Source organism: Muntiacus reevesi, chromosome 13, assembly GCF_963930625.1.
Source record: "Muntiacus reevesi chromosome 13, mMunRee1.1, whole genome shotgun sequence".
Lineage (NCBI taxonomy): Eukaryota > Metazoa > Chordata > Mammalia > Artiodactyla > Cervidae > Muntiacus > Muntiacus reevesi.
The window spans coordinates 20,373,629-20,396,074 of record NC_089261.1 but is presented as its reverse complement, the minus strand read 5'-3'; the positions used below and the strand labels follow the sequence as shown (position 1 = coordinate 20,396,074).

At 42.8% G+C, this 22,446-nt stretch overlaps 1 protein-coding gene across 1 annotated transcript in view; it reads left to right on the top strand.

The window, feature by feature from the left end:
• LOC136146114 (CAP-Gly domain-containing linker protein 1-like) overlaps window positions 1-22,446 on the top strand; it is a 66,560-nt gene that overhangs the window by 26,924 nt on the left and 17,190 nt on the right. The window contains exons 12-15 of the mRNA XM_065905012.1: window positions 1,404-3,671; window positions 4,792-4,908; window positions 6,983-7,089; window positions 12,574-12,694. Of these exons, the coding sequence (XP_065761084.1) occupies window positions 1,404-3,671; window positions 4,792-4,908; window positions 6,983-7,089; window positions 12,574-12,694 (2,613 nt within the window). The remainder of the gene's footprint in view (window positions 1-1,403; window positions 3,672-4,791; window positions 4,909-6,982; window positions 7,090-12,573; window positions 12,695-22,446) is intronic.

The window sequence follows — 22,446 nt, the reverse complement described above, 5'->3', positions numbered from 1 at the left end:
GTGGGTAGCCTTTCCCTTCTCCAGGGAATCTTCCCAACACAGAGATCGAACCCAGGTCTCCTGCATTGCAGGCAGATTGTTTACCAGCTGAGCTACCAGGGAAGATACATGCTGCCCATCAAGGCTTTCTCTTTTCCCTGTGAAATATCTCCAGTTTAATGAAACATTTAATACCGGATATAATTTCCAGAATTTTGGATTTTGAGGCTCCCTTTATCTTGGTAGACACCAGTTTTCTAATGTATCCCTTAAAATGCTGCAGCCTGACCAAACCACAGCATTCTAGAGGTTTGTGTAAAGCCCCATTAATTTTGTTTGCTGTTGTTTTCGTAAGGATCGTTTGGTTAATATGCCAGAATTGTTTCCCTTCCAAAGTAGTCTGGATATCATATTTTTGTGAACCTCAGTGTTTGTCAGCAGAAAGGGCTCAGCAGACACTTTTGAGAGCTGATGAAACCTTCAGATGTTTTCCCCAGGAAAATTGATTTACACACTTAACCAGTTTTGGGTGAAATCTCAAGTTCATGGGGCCCGCGATGCTCCCGTGTTCCCTAGTTTAATAGCCAGTGAACTATGCCATGCCATCCAGTACAGTAGGCACTGGATACCTACTATTAAATGGATGTGGCCATTTAAATATAAACTAGTTCAAGTTATAAATTCCCCTTCTCAGTCACATGTGCCACACATGTGGCTAGTGGCTACCACAATGGACAGTGCAGATCAAATCCTTTTACATTATGGCAGAAAGTTCTGGACGGCACTGGTAGAGACACTGTGGTCAGTTTATTTTATAAACCAATACATTTTTTTAACAGCCCATTTATTTTGGTCATCAAAGCCTAGCAAATTGGTCTGCATTTTTGTAAGTTACATGTAACTTTGGGACTAAATCAGTCTCGGGCCAGGTTCTTCAGTAAGTAAGGGTCTGTAAGTTAGTTTGAAAGGCAACAGTTTATAATACCTCCTCCCTCTTCCCTTTTTTGGTTAAAATATACTCACTGTTTGTAGTTCTTTGGATTGTGTTTTTAAAAATTCTTCTATGAATCCCTCCTACAATAGAAATTACTGGATAATTGGGAACGGCAGGGAAAGAATCCCATGCCCTGATGTCAAACTATTGTTTATATATTCTAGTTAAATGTCAAGAGTACTTCAGAGGTTGTTTCAAAGATGAACCAATAGAGTTATCAGCGTTTGGCAAAGCTACAGTTGCTTTGCATTATCCTTTTATGGGCTCTGTTCATCTAGTTTCTTTCCCCTGTAATCCAGGTAATTTCTATGACATTTATCATAAACTTTTTTTTAACTTCGATGACTTAGGTTATGTTAAGTTATTCGGGCTTGCATTTGTCTGCTTGATTTCATTTTGTTTCCATTCTTTCCATCTTTTGTCTCTGTAGTCGCTAACTTACTTATTAACATCAGCCCAAAGAGAAATTGAACTAATGTCAGAAGAGCTGAGGGGTCTGAAATCAGAGAAGCAGCTTCTTACCCAGGAGGGGAATGCTTTAAAGTTAGAAAAAGGTTCACTTCTGTCTAAACTTGTAGAGCTGGAGGCCAAAATAACTTTACTTCAGGAGGACCAACAGAAGCTCTGGTCAGTAAATGAAACTCTTAATTTAGAAAAGGAGAAAGTCTGGGAAGAAAAGCAAGATACTGAAAAGCTTTATCAGCAAGAACAACTCGATAAAGCAGCTTTGGCTGTGGAGAGAGAGAAATTACTGAAAGAGATTGATATCGCACAGGAGGAACTCTTGAAGATAAATACAGAAAACGAGTCTTTGCAGGCTTCCGAAGCAAGCTTGCAGGCATTCACAAAGGAACTGCAGTTCAGCAAAGATATTCTAATGGTCGAGTCTCAGAAGTGTCGGGAAGAAAAAGACCGCCTGGAGAATCGTATCAAGAAGCTGGTCACTGAAAACCTCGCATTGGCTAAAGATAAAGATGAAATTATTCAGCAGCTTCAGAGCTCCTACGAGGAGCTGGTCAAAGATCAGAAGAGCTTGGTGCAGGAGATCGAGGATCTCACAATAGAGAAAAAGTCAACTTTGGAGAAACAGTCAGGTCTTGACAACATGTGTATAGCTCTAAAGGTCGAAAGAGATCATCTTCTTCAGAGCAGCAAAGACCTGCAGTTCGAGAAGGACATGCTGCTTCAAGATCAGGAAAAGCTGAACACCAGTCTGGAGACTGCCCTCCAGGTTAAACATCTGCTTAGCACGGAAGCCGGTGAGCTCCGCACACAGCTGGAGGAGGCCAGCAAGGCCCTGAGGAAGGCTGAGCTGGAGATTCTGCAACTGCAGGCCACGAACATGAGCCTCACAAACCTGCTGGAAGAAATTAAGACCAGCCGGGAGATCACAGACTCCGAGTGCATTCAGCTTCTGCACGAGAAAGAGACCTTAACCTCATCCGAGAGAAGGCTCTTGGCTGAGAAAGAAGAACTGCTGAATGAAAATAGGCTCATCTCAGAAAAGCTGAGCAAATACTCAGAAGAGTCCGCCCACATCGAGATGAACCTGAATGAGAAGATCACGTACCTCACTTCTGAGAAGGAGCTGGTTTGTCAGAAAATCACCAGGCTCAAAAAGCAGCAGGATAACCTCTTGAAAGAAAAATCGGTACTGGAGATACAGAATGGGGAGTTACTGGTAGAAAGAGAGAACTCCAAGAAGGCCATGGAAGACCTTAGAAAGAAATATGATCAAGAGTCAGCCAACAGAAGAATCGTTGTGCACGAGAAGATGAAACTGCTCAGCAATCTCGAGGCTCTGAAGAAAGAACTTCAAGAGAGAGAAAAGGAAAACCAGGCGCTCACAGCCACCAAGTGCGATCTCTCGCTGATGCTAAAAGAGGCCCAAAACGCCAAAAAGATGCTAGAAAAAGAACACACTGACTTACTGCAAGCCAAGGAGAGTTTAAATGCTGAACTCAAGGCCTGCTGTTCTGAAAAGACCATCTTGTTAAGGGACGGTTTGAATCTGCAAGAAGAATGTCAGAAGTTAAATGAGAAGATCCACACAATGCAACAGTCCCTGGTGCTGGAGAAAGAAGCCAGGATGCAGGACCAAGAGTCCTCCTTGTACGAGAGCAACAAGCTCCTCGGGAGGGTGGCGCTTCTGGAGCAGGAGGTGGAGAAGCTGAGAACCTGCACCCAGGAGCTCCAGTCCGAAAACTGCACGCTCATCCGAGATAAGACCAACTCGGATCAGAAAGTGGCTGACATCATCAAGGAGAAGGAACTCCTGAGTGCAGAGACGGCGCGTCTGGCCGCCAACATAGAGACTCTGAAGAGTGACTTTGCTGCCTTGTCCAAGTCCAAGTTGGAACTGCAGGAACTGCACGACTACCTCACCAAGATGCTGGGCGACCTGCAGCTGAACCACGAGGTAACCCTGGCCGAGCAGGCCAAGGTGACGCAGGACAACAGGAACCTCCTGGCCGAGAAAAGAGAGATGATGCTGGAAAAGGACGAGCTCCTGAAGGAGAAGGAGAAGCTGGCCGAAAGCTACTTCTTCCTCCAGAAAGAGATCAGCCAGCTGGCCAAAATCAACAGCCACATCTCAGCCAACCTCCTGGAGTCTCAAAACGAAAACCGTATTTTGAGGAAAGACAAGAGCAAGCTCACTCTAAAAATCAGAGAGCTCGAGACTCTGCAGTCCTTTACGGTAAAGTGGGAGGTTCAGGGATTGGGCCCCTCGCCTTAACCTTGTTCACTAACCCTGTAGTGGCTGAGGGAACGTGCCTTCATTTCCAAAGAAGGAAACGCACCCCATTTAATAACTTGGTCAGATATCTCAAGCTGTTTGTCACCACCTGAAAGGGCAAGTGTTTACCAGATGTCTAATTGCTGTCATCTCTCTCCATTAGAAAAGATTGCAAACTGTGAATAAAAAGGATAGATGTTTTTTAATTTAGGGAGAATTTTTCTGAAAGGGCAACCATAGTTCTTAAAGGCTTAAGAACAATGGTAAAATGGTCACATGCTAAAATATAGTATCTTCTCTGTGGCTTTAATTGTTTCATAAATCTTCCCTCCAGTTACCTGGAAGGTATAAAGGCAGAATTCTCACAAGCTGAATTAGACCACAGGAAATTGTAAGCAAGTGTCTTAAAAGATTTTAATTCACTTCTGTGATTTTTTTTTCAATAGTATATCAACTAAAGATTTGTTTCCATGTGTATATTATCTTTTTTATTCACAGACATGCTTGTATTCATTGCCTACAGCTTCTCATGGACTTGGTCATTCAGTGCTTCTCATTAAACGCTTGAGCCTTAAACACTGGAACCGCCCAAATAATTTCCATTTTTATTTGAAAAGTTCCCAACCGAAATTCCAAGTGATTTCAAAAGCCCCAAATTCGAGATAGCAAGAAGAATATTTTAAACTTCTAACAGTAAATATGATTAAGAGGAAATTTGGCCACAGAAGGATGTAAACCTTTCTTATCAGTGAACATTTCTCTCAAACATAAGTCAGAGTGATGAACACCATTGTCAGTGGAACTCAGAACTTAGAAGGCGTAGGTTTATAGGGATCTGAAAATAGGTAAATTGCACATTTCAGTTTGGCTTGTTGAAAAATGGCACAGAAAGTGTCTATAACTTTGTTCTGCTTGTTCGTCTTGGTCTGTCTGTCTTGGCATGGGGTTGGTTACCGGCTCACCGTCTCTGTGTGATTCCCTTCACCACACAGATCCTGAGCCTTGTGGCCTGAGCATTAGTCACCCCCTCCCAGGTTGCTGAGGGGTGCCCTCATTTCTCACACTGCTTTCTCACACTTAGGCCGCTCAAACCGCTGAAGATGCCATGCAGATAATGGAACAGATGACCAAAGAGAAGATCGAAACGCTGTCCTCCTTGGAAGATTCCAAGCAAACAAACGAAAAACTGCAGAATGAAGTAATCAGATTTAAATGGCTTTTTGTACAAAGGACAACCTATTGACTTCATGGAATTCTTGATGACTAACTCAGGATGGTTTATTTACTTATTTTTTTTGAAGTGTGGCCTTACACAGGTTTGATCTATGTTAGTGGAGTCGCATGTATACCAGGATGATGATCTTATGAAATAAAGTGTATTACTTCATTACCTATTTAGTAAGATCAACCTTTAAAAAAGGAGGGGAAAACCCTGGTAGTGTGGGTTTCTGCGATAGTTGTTCACTGACACAACTAATGAGAGGAGATACCAATGGCACTGTCTAGCTTTTGTGTTTTTTATCTTAAATCACATGCATTTTTTTTTTCTCCCAACTGCCTTCCAACTTTGAGCTACCGGATTCCATCCCTCAGCCCTGAATTTGACATAGGCCTTTTTCTTGGCCAATTTCAGTACTGCCTCCCTTATATCTCTTTTTGAATCAGTCACTTCTGGGTCTCAGACACATTTGTGGTGTCAGGGTAATTTTGATTCTGTCCAAAAGTAGCATTTCTCATCCTTGCACCTCTCTTTTGATTCCCGCCTGCCCCCCTCCCCCCACCCCATACCAGCCCTTTCTTTCTTTGGAAAGCTGTTATGTAAATCCAAAGCAGATTGCTTCGCCAAAATAGTTATGTGAAGTTCTATTGAACTTCAGATGCTTTTTAAAGTGACAGTCAGGTGAGATGTTAAGAAGTTAAAGCCGGGGACGATCCAGACAGGCACACTGCATAGCTATCGCAAAGATCAGGCCTCCTCATGACAGCAGAGTGAGGACTGAAATCCATAAAGGCATAAACATTTTGAAATAATTAGAAGGGAAATAAAACTTGACGCAGAAAAGAGTACATTTATGATTGAGTTGACAGTCCTAAGAGAACAAGACTTAAGCTGAAAACATCAAAGCATTAAAAATTATAGATGCTAATCGATTGGAAGCTAAAGTAAATAAGATTTTAAGGAATGTCCCTAACCTTTGAAGGTAGCTTGAGGGAGAATCCTGTGTTTCCATAACTTACCCCTTGGTGTCTCGTTACAGCCAGAATACAGACTGGATGAATCATTTTCTGGTTCCACTGAACATTCCCTGAATCTGGAACGTGAGGGAGCATTAAAAGGAAGATGGTGGTGTTAAAATTTGCAGGACACTTTCCAGGGCTCCTGATTCCCAGGGCTCCTGACTGGTAGCATGTGGTAGGACAGAATGACCTCTGGCTGAAGGAGATAACTATACGAGTCCTAGAAAGCCAGCATGGCACCAGGAGCACACATTGTATGATGGGTCACCATGACAGCCCCCCGTCCCTGGGGCCTGCGTGCCTAGAACTCCAGCCACCTACCAGAGCCGGAGGTTGGTCATGTCCCCACTAATTCCAGTAACGTGTCTGCTTTTCCCACCAGAGGCCAGGCCATAGGCTGGCCACGTCCCACGTGGGCAGGTGATGGGACTGAATGTGAGTGAGTGCTTTTCAGTCTCTCTATGTGGCCTTTCCCTTTTCAGACTGAAGCTCAGGTGAATAATTAAATCTTTCCCATCTACAAATATCCCAGGAATTTTCATAATGAGGATTATTATATAACTTTAAATTTGGCACTGACATTGAAAAATATCATATCCTAAATTACTAGTCTTGTGGGAAGAAAGGAGTGTGTTTTCATTACAAAGACTCAGTCCTTGATGTCATGCCTTTGCAATTTATTTCTAATGTTTTTTTTCCTAATGCATGTTTTAAGATGCATCGTACATGAATAGCAAGCTCAATGATAAATTTTGGGAATTGTGTAAAAGTGAAAGAGACCCTGTGTTGCAATTTAGTTTGACCTTTTGTCCAGGTGTACATGGAATGTCTGACTTAACCTATGCGGGAGGTTGGAGTTTATAATAGACTTGATCAATTGTAATCTCTTCACTTGGTCATCTTTTTGTTTGTTTTTTTGCAAAGGATTTTAATTTCACCTGTCTAAAGCATGTTTTCATGAATGATTTGTCTATCCACTCATGTGATTGGAAAATGAAATAATTTCATTAAGTTTTTTTCTCTTGATCTTTAAGTTGGATACACTTGAAGAAAACAACTTGAAAAATGTGGAAGAGCTGAACACATCAAAAGAGCTTCTGACGGTAGAGAACCAAAAAATAGAAGAATTCAAGAAAGAAATGTAAGTTTACCTGTTATGAAAGAAACTTATTTAAAATTGCAAAAGTAGAAACAGTGCTAATTACTTTTTTCAAGTACTTGACAAGTGTATATAAAGTCCAAGTAATAATCTCCGTCCTGCCCCCGCTAAATGCCGTTGCAGACCTTGAGAATTCACCCCTATAACCACTGTGAAGTTGGAACTATAGCTCAGTTACAGGGTCAAAATGAAATATGTGCTGGCTGGTGAGTTATAACGCTTGGAATTCAAATGTGACTTGATAAAACCTTTTGCAAATAGCAAGGGGAATTAGAGCTTTTTCAAGTAGTATGTTTATATATATGTGGAATCTAGAGAAATGGTAGATGAACCTATTTGCAAGGGCAGGAGCAGAGACAGAACGGACACATGGCCACAGAGGGAAGGGGAGGGTGGGACAAATTGGGAGATTGGGACTGACTTATGTACACTACCATGTGTAAAACAGATATCCTAGCGGGAAGCTGCTGTATAGACAGGGAGCTCAGCTTGGTGCTCTGTGATGGCCTAGAGGGGTGGGACGGGGGCGGGGTGGGAGGGATGCTCAAAAGGAAGGGATATATGTATAAATCACATATATATGATTCATGTTGTACAGCAGAAACTTATACAACATTATAAAGCAACTATACCCCAATAATAACATTAAAAAAACATAGTATGCTTACGTGGTAGCTAATCTCAACATTAGGAAACATCAGACCCTCTATTAATTAATCCCTTAAAACTCTTTCAGTAGGAGGTGGGGGAAAGCATGCACTTTGAAGATTATCAAATAGTCTTGATTTTAAGAGTAATCTAATCTTCTGGCGTGGACATTAAATGAGCAGAACTTTGAAAGCCTCTTTCTAATCCAAGTTTACTCATCAGTCTGCTGCCTATATTTTAGGCAGACAGGCTGTCCATGTTTCCTTTGTCAATACCGCCTTTCCAGTTTGGTTCTCATAACTGCTGCAGATGGTTATTTATCTGGCGCTGTAAGTGATAGTTACAGAGTAGATTTCATTTTGCTTATCTGTTCTGAGAACTGCTCTGTATCAACTCTGAACCGAACATTTAAAGCCAATTAATCTGGTGAACATTTGAGTAAGCCCCTTCTGCTAGGTACAGTTGAGCTAGGAAGGATCCAAAAATGAATTAATTGTATGTGGACTCTGCCCTTCAAGGGTTTGTGTTATTTATTTCCAGTTCTGATCAAACAAATAGATGAGATATAAACAGAAACAAAAGTGTCATTTCCAAAACCAAGTTGCCATCCTCAATACTATCTGTTGATCAAGCTTGGGTTAAATTAGTATATTATCTCTAGTTCTTCTGAGTTCCTAAAATCCTCCTAGAAGTGGTCTTCTCAGGGCTACTTACCTGAGGAGATGGACAGCTCACAACGCTGACAATGGATCCTTTCGTCAGTCTTAGTTTTAGGGATATTTCTCTAAAAGGTATTTAAACAGCTCCCAACGGTTCCATTTACACCTATGTATATGTGTAGAGTTGTGGTGGTGGCCAGTGGGAGAGGCTTGACTCTCCTGGACTGCTAAGGCTAAACAGCACAAATAGAAACAACTGTTGGTTTTCCTATGATGGGGAAAAAAATTCAAAGCTGTTCAGAGAGGGGAGGTTCAGCTACAGTTAAGGATCTCCCCCCACCCCATGACACAGTAGCTCTGCCGGCCTGAGGGTCTGGAGCACTACATTGACTTCAGTTCATTTATGTCACACAGGCAGCTGGTGAGGGAGGATCTGAGCGTCAGGAGAAGATTCCCTCACCAACTTCCCTCTGCCATAATCCCACCTCTGAGCTCCCTGGGCCATGGTAATGGAGGGGCAGGGCCAGAGCGGACGTATCACAGAGAGCCCCGCGGAGTAAGATAAAATTCCCCTGTCCTGCAGCACCTCCCGTAAGAGGTGCACCACGCAGGAGCCTCCCGTAAGGGTCGTCACACTGGCCTAGTGTTTATGTGTCACTGTCCTCACTCAAGTCTTTCCGTTCTGTCTCCACCCCTAGTCAGCATGGGGTGGTCTCACTTCTGCCAAGAGAGCAGCTCACTGTGTGTGCCCTTCTTTGAAAGACCCCGTTGAATAACAAAAGCTGAGCCCTGCACCTGTAGGCCCACGGGAGCAAAAACCCATGAGCCGTACTGCCGCCCACCTCACCTGGGCCTGCCTTCCTCCCAGGGGCTGGGTTCCCACGTCTCCCTTCCCCGAGGGGAGAAGTTCACGTGAGGAGGGACTGCACTGATAGTCTGCCGTTTTTCCTGGCTCACCAGGGCTACGAGAACCCTGCCTCGTATCAGTAGCTTGGCACAGCATGGCCAGGACTCAGAGCAGGACACAGGGGTAGCGGGAGACAAAGCGGTGACGTTCGTGAGAAGCCGCGGGAGGGAGGTGTGAGGAGTGGGTTGAAAGCACCCCCCGCAACACACCCCGTGACTCATTGTTCCCTGCCTGAGACTTGGCCACATTTCAGGGACCAGCTGATATAAATGTACTGTGTCATGAGAACAGTGCTGCTCAGAAAGAGACCAGCAGTCATTTTACTGTGCTCTGAGCTGGAGAAGGAGCAGCTGTTTGTGTTTTGTGACCACATACCCGGGCTCTTCACGGCCACTGGAGCTTTTCAGGTGTTTCTCTTTACCTGCCAGGACTGGAGTTCCTGGAGGAAAAGGGACGTCTCTGCAAACCCAGAGTTCTAATGGGAACCAGCCGTAAGAATCTTGCCCTTGGCCCTGGAAACTCAGCCCTTGCAACTAAACGTTCCTTTTCCCCTGTGCCATTTCCTAAACTGGTTTTAGGAAAACTCTTGATTGTAGCTAGCCAGGTCCTATTTTTAGTTGGAAAGAGAACAGAATTGTCTATCTCTGGTGTGTAGCTTTTGACTCTGAGGGAAAACGATATAAGCGATCTAATTTTTGCCATTAATTACTCACCTGGCTGAGTAGTAAAACTAAAATACACTAGGACTTCCCTGGTGGTCCAATGGCTAAGACTAGACCCTCAATGCATGGGGCCCAGGTTTAATTCCTAGTCAAGGAACTAAATCCCACATGCCACAACTAAGACCTGGTATAACCAAATAAATAAATAAATATTTTTAAGAAGTAGAATATGTTTAGCATGGTAATTATTAAATTTATGATAGATTCCTCAGTAGAATGTTTGCAAGTCAATATCAGCAGTGTATTTTGTGTCTCAGTTTTAAAACTGAGTCTACTTTTGTTTTGCGAGATATCATTATATAGTAAAAAAAAAAAAAAAGTAACTCATAAAATTGTGAGAAATATATTTGTAGGTATTTTCAGAATTATTCCTTAGAGTATGTCCAGGAATTGGGCTGTTGGAGCCTCCTCCGTCTATGAAATGTACATATGTCCTCTGGTCTAAAGGAAAGTTGAAAGGTGTTTCTATATTCAGATCACAACTGAGGTCTGTCTGCCAGTTTTACCTCTAGTTCTCTTGATTCTACAACTTACTTGGGGCAGATCTTTTCACTTCCCTGAGCTTCAGTTTTGTCATCTTTAAAATATAAATAATAACATGAGCCTCCTTGGGCTTTGAGGATTAAATGAAAAAATGTACATGAAATCATACTGTAGATTTTAAAACATTGAACATATATCATTTTTATAAATCTTAGGGCATCTTAATATCTCCTGACTCCTTGTTTTATTTATTTATTTTTTTCATTTATTTTATTAGTTGGAGGCTATTTACTTTACAATATTGTAGTGGTTTTTGTCATACACTGACATGAATCAGCCATGGATTTACATGTATTCCCCATCCCGATCCCCCCTCCCACCTCCCTCTCCAGCCGATTCCCCTGGGTCTTCCCAGTGCACCAGGCCCGAGCACTTGTCTCATGGATCCAGCCTGGGCTGGTGATCTGTTTCACCCTAGATAATATACATGTTTTGATGCTGTTCCCTCGAAACATCCCACCCTTGCCTTCTCCCCTGACTCCTTGTTTTAATTTTCCTTACTGGGGGCTCTTAATGGAAACCAAGGCTTTAAAATTTTTTAAAGGATGGAAATCTGTAAGAAAGAAAGAACAGGATCAAGAACTTACCACTGATAGGCCACACAAATGGTGAGACCAAATATTTCCTAATGAAGGTTGTGACCACTTGGGAATGAAAGGTTTGACTTATGATGATTATGATTACTTATGATTTCATCATAAGTAGAATCCTCTTAATTTATCAAGAATTGATGGATTTTAGCCAGAAGATAAACTTTACTTGTAGTGTGTGTGTGTTGATCCATAATTGAAATCAAGCCTCCCAGCTTTTGAGTCTGAAATTCCTTCTTAGTTTTTCTTCACTTGCTAAATAAATGTCTCTGTCAAATGCCAAATTTAATGTGCTAAGAGAATTTTCGTGTTGACATATTCCCCTATATCTTCACAAGGTCAGCCCCATAGGTATGTTATAGGTACATGGAGAATTAAAAATCAAGAAAACTGCAGGTACCAAGTACTGCCACCCATTAGACAACTGAGGTTAAAAATAGACGTGTTCATGCATCAGCAGATGGAATCATACCCAGATGACTTGATTCAGAATTCAGCCATGTATGACAGCTCACTAAATGGAGTGTGGCCAGCCCAGACTTAAAATTCATAATTGCATCAAAACCACCTTCTATGGTTTAAAACTAAAATCCAACAATCCAATAAACTATTTTGAATATCCACATGTAAAGGATAATTTGGGATGTATATTTTCATCAAGCTTAATAATGGGAAGATGTTTAATACATATGTTTACCCTGCTAACATTTTATATGCCGATATTCATGATATGTATGGTCAGCAAGCTGTATTTTTATTTGCTTCTTTTATTTACAAGTCAACAGTATGGAAAGAATACAATCAAAATTAAACATTTGTTCTGTAATTAGAAAACTACATTTCCTTTGGGCTTTTCACCTTTAGTCGTCCTGAAAATATACCCAGATTTAACGGCAACACTTGATTCTGACAAATACTAGCAAATGGAATTATCAGCTTTACATTTCTTCCAAAAAAAAAAAAGATTACAGATTTGTACAGTTAGAGCAGAATACTGTGGCAGCGATGGAAATCACTGTCAACGTAGTGAATTTAATTTTCTAATGGAAACAAAGGGAATACCGGCCATTTCATATGTCATTTATTTTAGAGAGTAACATTGCTTTTCTGTGTGGGGAGTATTTAGAAGTGGGGTAAGTGTGGGTGGTGAGAGAGTAGATGTAGTGTTGATTAGGTTTGGAAAAAAAATGTAATAATTGCAGGCAGCAGTCCTCCCCCTAAGAGGTTGAAGCCGTTTGGCCCCTCCTGCAGGTAGACAATACTGCCTCCTGTTATTACAGATCCTATCAGGCATGTGACCCAGATATATTTTCCCCAGTGCTGTGGAGTTGGTCGTCTCCCACAGTTTCCTTGCCTGTCTTGTTTCTATGGTAACCCCACACTCGCTGTCCTTGCAGAGAAACCTTAAAGCAGGCAGCAGCTCAGAAGTCCCAGCAGCTCTCAGCGCTGCAAGAAGAGAACGTCAAACTTAACGAGGAGCTGGGGAGGAGCAGGGACGAAGTCACCAGTCACCAAAAGGTCAGTGGGCGTCCGTTGGGGTGGGCACCCCTGGCCCTGCCAGGCCCGCATCTGCTGCTGCCTTGGGCAGGGCTCGCGGAGGCCCCTCGGAGACTGTGCTTGATGTGGTCGGGTCATTCCAGTGGGATCTCAAGTCACCTGTCTTATGTCCCCTCATTTTTAAGGATGCTGCTGTAGCACTTGGGTAGGAGTGAGTTGACAGGTCCTTTAGAAAAAAAAAAAACCACCGGGAACTTGCAAGCAAGGAGAAAATAAGATTTTTATCAGATGATCTTATGGCAGTGCATTTAAACGGAAAGGGACAGTATGTTTTCCCTCCTGCCTTGGTTTCAGTTTTGTTTTTTTTCTCTAAGATTTTTTTTTTTTTCTTTCATTAAAATTGATTTTAAGAAGGTTCCAAGAATACAGATTTGGTGTGAAGGTTGGAAGCTGTTTTTAAATAGAACTGTGCTTTTCTTTTAAGTAAAAAACAATGTTTAAACAGCTCCTAAGGGAACTGTGTATAGCTGTGCACTGATGCATTGGTTTATGAAATGTGTATTATACCTGGAATGAACTAGAAGCTAACCACAACCCACTTGTTTCCCTATTTAAATTAAAAAGTTTTCTGCCAAGTTCATTAAACAATGAAGCAAAACTGATTTTAGAGAATGCCCTATTCTTTTTTTTTAATTCTTGAATCAAAATGCTAGACTTTTAGCCACATCTGACCTCAGAGCAGAAACTAAAGAAAAAAAAAAGACATTTTAAAGAGAATTTTACCATGTGGTCATCATTCTTTGCTTTGCATGTCAAGGGGAAAATTTTTTTCCCCAAGCATACTTTGCAAACATTAATTCTCATTTGGATGGAGTATTCTGGAGTAATTTATACTGACTGTCCATTGACGTGGTATTGTTTGTGGTGAAAGCACTCTTTGGAGAGTTGATTTCAGACTTGTAAGTCTTCGTTAGAGCTCTCCACAATGACCCTCCTTTGTGGGAGAAATGGCCCATCTCTCCAGACTCCAGGATGACAAGTGACGCTCTTGGTGATGATTGCTCAGACTCAGTGGCTCTCACCTTACTGTGAGACAGGCACAAACGCCTGACAGCCGTCCTGTAGTTCCCGTGAGCCGGCAGTGTCATCACTCCCACGTGTTAAAGAGGAAGCGGAAGCACCAGACGGTAGTCACGTGCTCAGCCTCCTTCAGCCGATAGTGTCGGAGACGCGGGTCAGATTCTGATTTGGGTCAGGGAGAGAATCAGAGTGGGTTGACTTAAACAGGGTCACTGCACCCTGCTTTGGTCAGTGTGTGAGAGAGTGGGGTTCCTGAAAAACAGAAGCCCTCGGGCTAGACGAGGTTCTCGTCTTCCTGGCTCAAACCAGCGTGTGAAACACTGTGCACCTCTGCCATCAGCGTGTCTGTAAGGACTTGAAAGGGAAGGATCTCAGCCAAGCGCTGAGTCTGTCTGTCTCCTTTTATCTCATCTCACCGGACATCTTTGGTGGAGAGTGTGGATCCCACCGGTGGGAGGAACACACAGAGGTCAGCTTCTCGTCTTATGTTGTGACCTTGACTGGACCGTTGATTGCATTTCTCTTGTCTGTCACTCAGAACTGGCAAGACTTAGGAGTGACGCCTTACGGTTCCTCAGGCAGAGGTTTTCAGGGCTCTTCTCCATCCACCAGCTCTTTTTCTTTTGCCTTGGGATTCAACTTTACCTTCCTTTTGAAAAGGTTTTGTGACTAAAAATTTGAAACTTGGAGACTTTGAAGAGTGAAGTGAAGACAACACCTGCAAGAAGCAGCTGGGGCAGTTGACTTCCATTTAAACAGGGGGTGGTTTTGTCCTTTGTGTTTTACTCTGGAGAGAGAAGCAGGCGGCTGGGAACCCAACCATGATAGGCTGTGACATGAGAGACTGTTCATGGTGAACACTGAGGAAGACTGCAGATAACGCTTCACTTGATGAGTGTACGTCTCAAAAGAGTGGAGAGAATCTCCCCATTGAAAGTAACTTAGAAGCAACCTTAGGCTAAAGAAGATTGATTCATTCATCAGCTCTTATTACTCTTGCTACATAATCTCCAATCCAGAGATCTAGACCAGCAGTCTACACAAGCTGCTTACTTGTGTAAAATCACGAATTTCCACTTCGTTGCTTGCTATGGTTGAGCCAAACTATCCATCAACTTTGTTTGGAAATATACTACAGAGTTGGGCAGAAACCCTATTTCAGAAAAAGAGCTGGGGCGAGGGGGAGACTTCCCTGGTGGTCAGTGATTAAGATTCCATGCTCCCAATGCAGGGGGCCTGGGTTCGAACCCTGGTCAGGGAGCTAGATCCTGCATGCTGCTACTGAGACCTAGCACAGCCAAATAAATTTGTTTTAAAAAAAGAATTTTAATTATAGTGCTGTAGGAATATCCAGCGTTTCATGCTAAAGTGAAGACAGTAAAGACTGAATGTGGGACAGATAAACACTGACCTGGACCTGAGTTCCTTCCTGTTCCCTTTGCTCAGTGGTGCCACAGTTCGCTGACCATGTTTCAATCGCTGAGCAGGTTCCTCTGCCATTGTTTCATAGAATCATCATACCTGCAATAGTGAGGCTACATTATAGAAAGAAAGCTGAGGCTCAAACATGAAGCAATCCACCAAGGACACACAGCCAGGGAGCAGAGGAGCCAAGTTCAGAACTCATGTCTGACTAACTTGTAAGTCTGTTGGCCTGCTACTATCCTTTGCTGAGAATGAAACTTATTTCTTTGTACTTCATCATTAAGTGTTAAGATGAAAAGAAAAAAGAAAAACCCTCTGAGCTAGGAATGGAGTAAGTGGGGTCAAATAGTACTATAAAAATGTGCTTTCAATCCTACCATTACTTTTTTTTCTGCCTGAAAATACTTATGTTGCTTAGAAAACCCAAGGAATCCCAGAATCCGTTCTGCATCTTAAGGCTGTTGCTGGGAATATTGGCCAAGGGTTTTGATTTCCTCAAAAAGCCCTTCTTGAAGAGAACTATTTCATTTCCTGTATGTTATTTGCAAGCGAGATGATTTGTTGCAATAAAGGAATCCCTGTGTCCCTGTGACACTGGTTTTGTAGAATGTCCTCTCCTTTTATCATCTTAAAAGCTGATGTAGGAAGCTCTGAAATAACGAGGACTAACAGAGAGTAGGACTGGCTGGTGGAAGGTAGAGAGATGATCCACTCTGTGCTTCACTAGAACCCACATCTGCCTTGATTGACACATAGGCACCATGATCCCCCCTGGAAGAAGTGTTGGAACAGTTGGCAGGCTCACCTGCTCTGGCTCGTAGCCCTCGAGAACCCAGCTAACCAAGCCAGAAGCAGAACCCACATGTGCGCATTCTTTGTGGTCTGCTCCATCAGACATTGTCCCTTCCAGTGAAAAATGGGTCTCTTAAGTCCCCTTTCCCAAGCAGGATTTTCATTTTAAGAGGGGAGGGGAGTGATAACCAAGATCAGTTAGGGTTGTGAGAGGTGGAAGTGTTGGCGTTAGCTGGCATCACCTGTGACAGAAATCCTTATAAGATGTTACAGAGTGCCTCCTCTTTTCAAAGAGGCTGTGTTAGATTGGACATATGGAATTGCTATTGTTTGCAACTTCATATGACTCAACCGACTAGAGAACATAATTTATCCTTTCTTATGACTGACGGTTTTGAGGACTGTCATTATAATGCTGTGGACGGTTTGCTCTCTTGTTGTTTCCCGCCTGACAACTGACTGGTTTCATGCTGCTTTGGGTTTTGGGTGTGTGCACGTGCTCAGATACACACTGCATAAATGTACTGTTTTAACCAATTTACAGTGTGCAAGTCAGTTGCACTTAGCTCATTTACAGCGCTGTGAGACCATCACCTCTATCTAGAACATCTTCATGTTCCACACCCCCCACCCCCCGCCAAAGAAAACTCCATGTAAGCAGCCACTCCCCATTCCTCCATCCTCCCAGCCCTGCCAACTGCTAATCCATTTTTAATCCCTACATATTTACTTATTCTGGACATTTCACATAAGTGGCAATAGACAGTACACGTCCATTTGCATCTGGCTTCTTTCACTGAGCATAGCGTATCGAGGCGCATCCGTGCTGTAGCCTGTGTCAGAACTTCATTTCTTTTCGTGGCCAAGTTATATTTCACGGAAGGGAGAGACCTCATTTTGTCTACTTCAGGTGTCTGAGGCTCCTTCTCCATTCAGACTGCGTCGCGTCCCTCCTGAAGTCTCTGTCTGTAACAGGAGCTGCTGCCTCTCACCACCCCTTCGGGTCTTCTTTGGGCTGGGAAGGCCTCCTCATTTTCCCAAAAGCAGTGCTCAGCCTAGCCTCGCTATTGACACTCGCAGCCCTATCTTCTCATCTTTACTTCCAAACTTGGAATAGTCTGTTTTCTGCTCTATTTCTCACCTCCCCGGTTTTCTCCGCTCCCTCCAGTCTGCTTCCTGCCGTTCCCAGCGCACTCTGGCGTGCACGATGGCTTCCCTGTGGTGTCTGCACACTCAGGTGGCTCCTTGCACCCTCTGCGGACGTTCTGACTCTCCTCCTTCAGCTTCCTCCACACCATGTGCTCGTGTTCCTCTTGCATCTCCCACCACACCGCATCACTTGCTATTCGTGTGTCTGCTTTGCCGTGTCCTCTTGGTCGTCCCCCACTCAGTGCCCTTGGCCTTGCCGCTGGTCGTCATCTCTCCTCTCCAGGTGGCCGCTGCCTTCCCTGGTTCGGGTCACAGTCTCCTTTTTGGCACTCGGAACTCAGGCTCTCTCCCCACCCAGCACTGAGACAGTAAGACTCTTAGAGCAAGACATGCAGGTTGAATGAATGAAGGAGTGAACGGGTGATGAAATAAGTTCCTCATTTTCAGCCAGGCCCTTCAGTTCTGTTTTGCAGAATAAGATGCAGAGACTGTGAGACTTGCCCCTTCCACTTTTCTCACACGAGTCCACTCACTTCCAGGCTCCTGACTTTGTTGCAGAGAGTTCATGGTTGCCAAAATACAACCACAACATAAGCGGGCCATGCGCCCCGTGTGGATGGTAGGTTCGTACAGTGAATTCAGACAGGGTCACTTGGTTTCAGGATTAAGGAAACCATGCAGTGCATTATTTCTTTTCATAGAGAAAATACTAAAAATAATCCAAGTGATGTGAGTTCTTCTATAGAGGCAGTCACCTTAGGGAGTCAGTTTCAGAATGTCTGATTTATCATTCCCAAACTGCACGTGTTTTCTCCCCCGGGAGGGTTGCAGGGACACTGAACTGTCACTATGGGAACAGTGCTGATTTCCCCCCCCCGCCGTGGTTATTCACAAAATGAGGTCACAGTTGGCTTATGGAAACTGGACAGATATTAGATGACTCAGTAGCGGTGTTTCATCAACAGTTCTTCCTCACAGAGGATATAACAGATGCAGTAAACAAAAGACTTGTGGTTATCATCTCAATTGATCCATGAATAGTTACCTGCCTTTTACATAAGCCTGCATTCCCAGACCTGAATGTTTAGAAAGGAAGCACTATTTTTAGCTTGTCATGTTTCATTTTGGGAAATGTAGTGATCATCAGCCATCAAATTTTAATCTGGGCTGAAGTGGGGGTGCTCATGGTCAAGTAAGGGGTGAGTGAAGGTTGATCACAGAATCTCTCTCCCTCAATACCTAACGAAAGACACACACTTTTTCAACTATTAAAAAGGGCTCCAGGGTTTTCCCTGGTTAAGAAGCCACTTGCCAGTACAAGGGACACGGGTTTGATCCCTGGCCTGGGAAGATCCCACATGTGACAGGCCAACTAAGCCCTCAACTGCCTTGAGCCCATGCTCCACAACCAGAGAAAGCCCACTCGCAGCAACAAAGACCCAGTTCAGCCATAAGTAAGTAAACAAATTAAATAATTTTTTAAAATAATAAAGAATAAATAAATAACAAGAGCTCCAGGAAAATCCAGCAAAGCCAACCAGTAGTTTCCTGTTGTAAACACTGAAGTTGACAGGGAAAGAAACAAAATTGTGGCCTGACTCTGTGTTCATAGTGGTAAGAGAAAGGAAAACAGATAGCAAAATTCCCAAAATTTCACTCTCACTCCCCCTCACCCCCAGTTTGGAGAAAATTAGACCGAAGGGAGTGAGTAGGCAGCCAAGGAAAGATCTTTGAGGCTAAGGAGTCCTCTGCTACCACTCAGGATTCTACCAGACCTGGAAGAAAGTGCTAGTTGTCATTTTCCACAGCTAGTTCAGCCAACAGAATGGCTTAAGTAAATGAGGGTTGGGTGGGAATGCGTGTTTTTTTTCCCCCCTTCAAATGATGATAAATGCACAGGTAGGTAGTTCCTACCTGTTCTGGAGTGGGTCCAGCCCCTCCAGAACTTCCTCAGGAATTCCTACCCTCCTTCTTGGCTCTGCTGCCGTCCTTAAGTGTATAGTTTTCATCCTCTCAATCTCAATGAGTCTTTTTTTCTTCCAATGACTTAAACATGCAGACATTGCAGAACTTTCTGGAAGGAAGCATGGGGAAGGACATGCAGAGGGCTCCTCTTCACGGCGTTTATCTCTTCATCTGGAGAAGACCCTCCAGATCTCTGTGATAGTATCACCAGTTGCAGAAATGAGTCTGTATTCCTGCAGAAAGGGAAGGAAACACAGAGGAGATGAGAGTAGATGTTGAAAGAGCCAACTTATGATGTCGTTCGGTCACTCAGTTGTGCCTGACTCCTTGATACCCCTTGGACTGTAGCCCACCAGGCTTCCCTGTCCTCTCCCCCACCTTGCTGAAACTCATGTCCATTGAATCAATGATGCCACCCAACCTTCTCATCCTCCATTGCCCCCTTCTCCTGCCCTCAATTTTTCCCAGCATCAGGGTCTTTTCCAGTGAGTCAGCTCTTCACATCAGGTGGCCAAAGTATTGGAGCTTCACCTTCAGCATCAGTCCCTCCAACTTTTAATACCTGCCAGGTAATAGAGTTACCTCTGTCCCGATACAGTGGGTGAGATGCAGGATCTAGAGGAGAAAACTCAGAGAAAGACCTCTAGCAGACTCTATGCATCACCTGAATTGCACTCTCCCCATCCTTGCTCCAGGCCCTCTGACTACAGAAAGTATAGACCACAGCACCCAATTTTCAGTTGTAGCTTGAACATGAAGATGAAAGGGCTCAGATAAAGTAGGAAGGACATAAAGGACAATTCACTGACATTACATGTGAGCAAATAGAAGGTCTAAGTGGAGCTGCCCATGGTAGGATGAGCACCTGAAAACATACTGTACCAAAAGAGGAAAAAATAAAGAAAGGAACCTAGGAATCAAAAAGGGATGAGGAATTCAGGCCATGAGAAAGCATTACCCAGAGTAAGATATTGCTGTGTGTTATATAAAAATTTAAATGATGTAGGGACTTTCCTGATGGTCCAGTGGCTAAGATCGGACACTCTCAATGCAAGGGGGCCAGGGTTTGATCCCTGGTCAGGGAACTAGATTCCCACATACATCAACTAAGTGTTTGCATGCCACAACTAAAGACTCTGCATGCTTCAACTAAGATCTGGCACAGCCAAATAAATAAATATTAAAAAAAAGAAACAACTTTAGTGACGTAAATAAAACAAGTGTTTAAAGAGACAATGACAAAATAATACAAGCTGAGCGGAGATAAGGAAGAGTTAAGGAAACAAACTGAGAACCAAAGCCATACAGTATCAGAACTGCTAAATATGTCAGAAATGGACCAGACAGATGTTTCTGAAAACATACAGTGAATTCTTCAGGTCCCCAGGCAGAAAAAGCAGATTCCTTAAAATGTGAAAAAACAGCCAACTGCAGCTGCATTCAATGCCAGAAAAAAATGAAAAACAACGTAGTGCATTTTTTCCCAAGTTCTAAGGAACAGAGAATATGATCATGAGCATCATATCCAGGCAGTTATTATTCAGGTAAGAAGACAGATGTTTCCGAACATGAAAGAACTTGGAAGCTGCAGCATCTGTGAGTCCTTCTGGAAAGTAGCTACTTGCTGATAAAATTTAGTCAAACTCAAGACATGATTCAAAATACAGGACTTGGGACTTCCCAGGTGGTCCACTGGTTAACCTACTTTCCAATGCAGGGGATGTGGGTTCAATCCCTGGTTAGGGACCTAAGATCCCACATGTCACACAGCCAAACCATTAAAGGAAAAAAAGAAAAGAAAAGAAAAAAACCAAAGACTTACTATATTGAGGGAAGCTGGGCAACGGGACTGGAGGTGAATACTAAATCCAGGCAAATAGACAGCTAAGCTGACAGTTTAGGAAACTACAGATGAGGAATAGAGTTGTGATTTCAACTTTTTATTTGGAAATCATTTCATGCTTTGTGGAAAATTGTGAAAATAAAACACAGAATACTCATATAGGCTAAGGAATTGCTTTTACCTAACCATAGTGCAATTGTCCAATTCAAGAAGTGGATCACTATTATCGAATGTATGGGCCCTATTCCTGCTTAGGCAGTTGGTGGTGGTGTCCTTTATAATTTTTGTGGGATTTTTTCTTTACCTGATTCAGGATCCAGTTGACTCAGGTCTCTTCAGTCATCTTTATCTGGAATGGTTCTCTGCCTTTGTCTTTTATGACTATAAAAAACAAAACAGGCCTGTACATATAAAATCTTTCATTTTGGTTTTCTCAAGTGTTTCCTCATGATGATATTTGGGTCACTCATTTTTAGCAGAAAAATAGCATAAGTGATACCCATTATTGCTTTATCCCATTATTGGTGATGTCAGTTTTGATCATTTAGTGGAGGTAACTTCAAAATATTTGCAAGACAAAAAAAAAAAAAACGATCAAAGACAAAGGAGAAATAAGAAAAACATAGAGAATATGACTAACAAAATTTGAGGTGATAGAGTTGAAAGCAAGTGGAAGTATGCAAACTTCCTCATCTTTTCCATCAGGATGATGTCTGATAGTATTTAAAATTAAAATTTGCTTATATGTAGGAAGATGATATTAACATCTTAGGTTTTTAAGAAAATATATTCTACTTTAAAATTTTACAAAATAAATGTATAGTATAAACCTAGTGGGAGTTCTTAGAAAACAATATGTCTTTGTGGTAAAGAACATGTTTCTAGGACTTCCACAGTGGTCCAGCGGTTAAAAGCTCCAAGCTCCCAATGCAGAGGGTGGGATTCGATCACTGGTCTGGGAACTAGGATTCCCACATGCCATATGTTGCAGCCAAAAGATTTTCTTTTTTTTTAAAAAGATGTTTTTTTTGCCCTCAACCATTTTTTATATTTACTTTGCTTTTTTCTTTCTTCTGTTAAGTTCATATAAAGTTATTAATTTGCTTTTTTCTCCTAAATTTGCTTTTTTCTCCCCTCTGTCCTCCTTCCTCTGTATACAAAAAGAAGTGTGTGTGTGTGTGTGTGTGTGTGTGTGTGTGTGTGTGAGGCAAGACAGCTAATGTTAATTGTTTCTTCTCTGAAAGGGCTGTTCCACCGAAATTTCCAAATCCTCCTCTTCCTCCTCCCGCCACCATTACCTTCTCCACTTCTGAAAGCAGGAGTCTGTGTGGGAGGCAAGACTAGAAATCTTCAGACGCTTCACCAACTCCCGGAGTTTACTCAGACTCATGTCCATGGAGTTAGTGATGCCATCCAGCCATCTCATCCTCTGTCGTCCCCTTCTCCTCCTGCCCCCAATCCTTCCCAGCATCAGGGTCTTTTCCAAAGAGTCAACTCTCTGCATGAGGTGGCCAAAGTA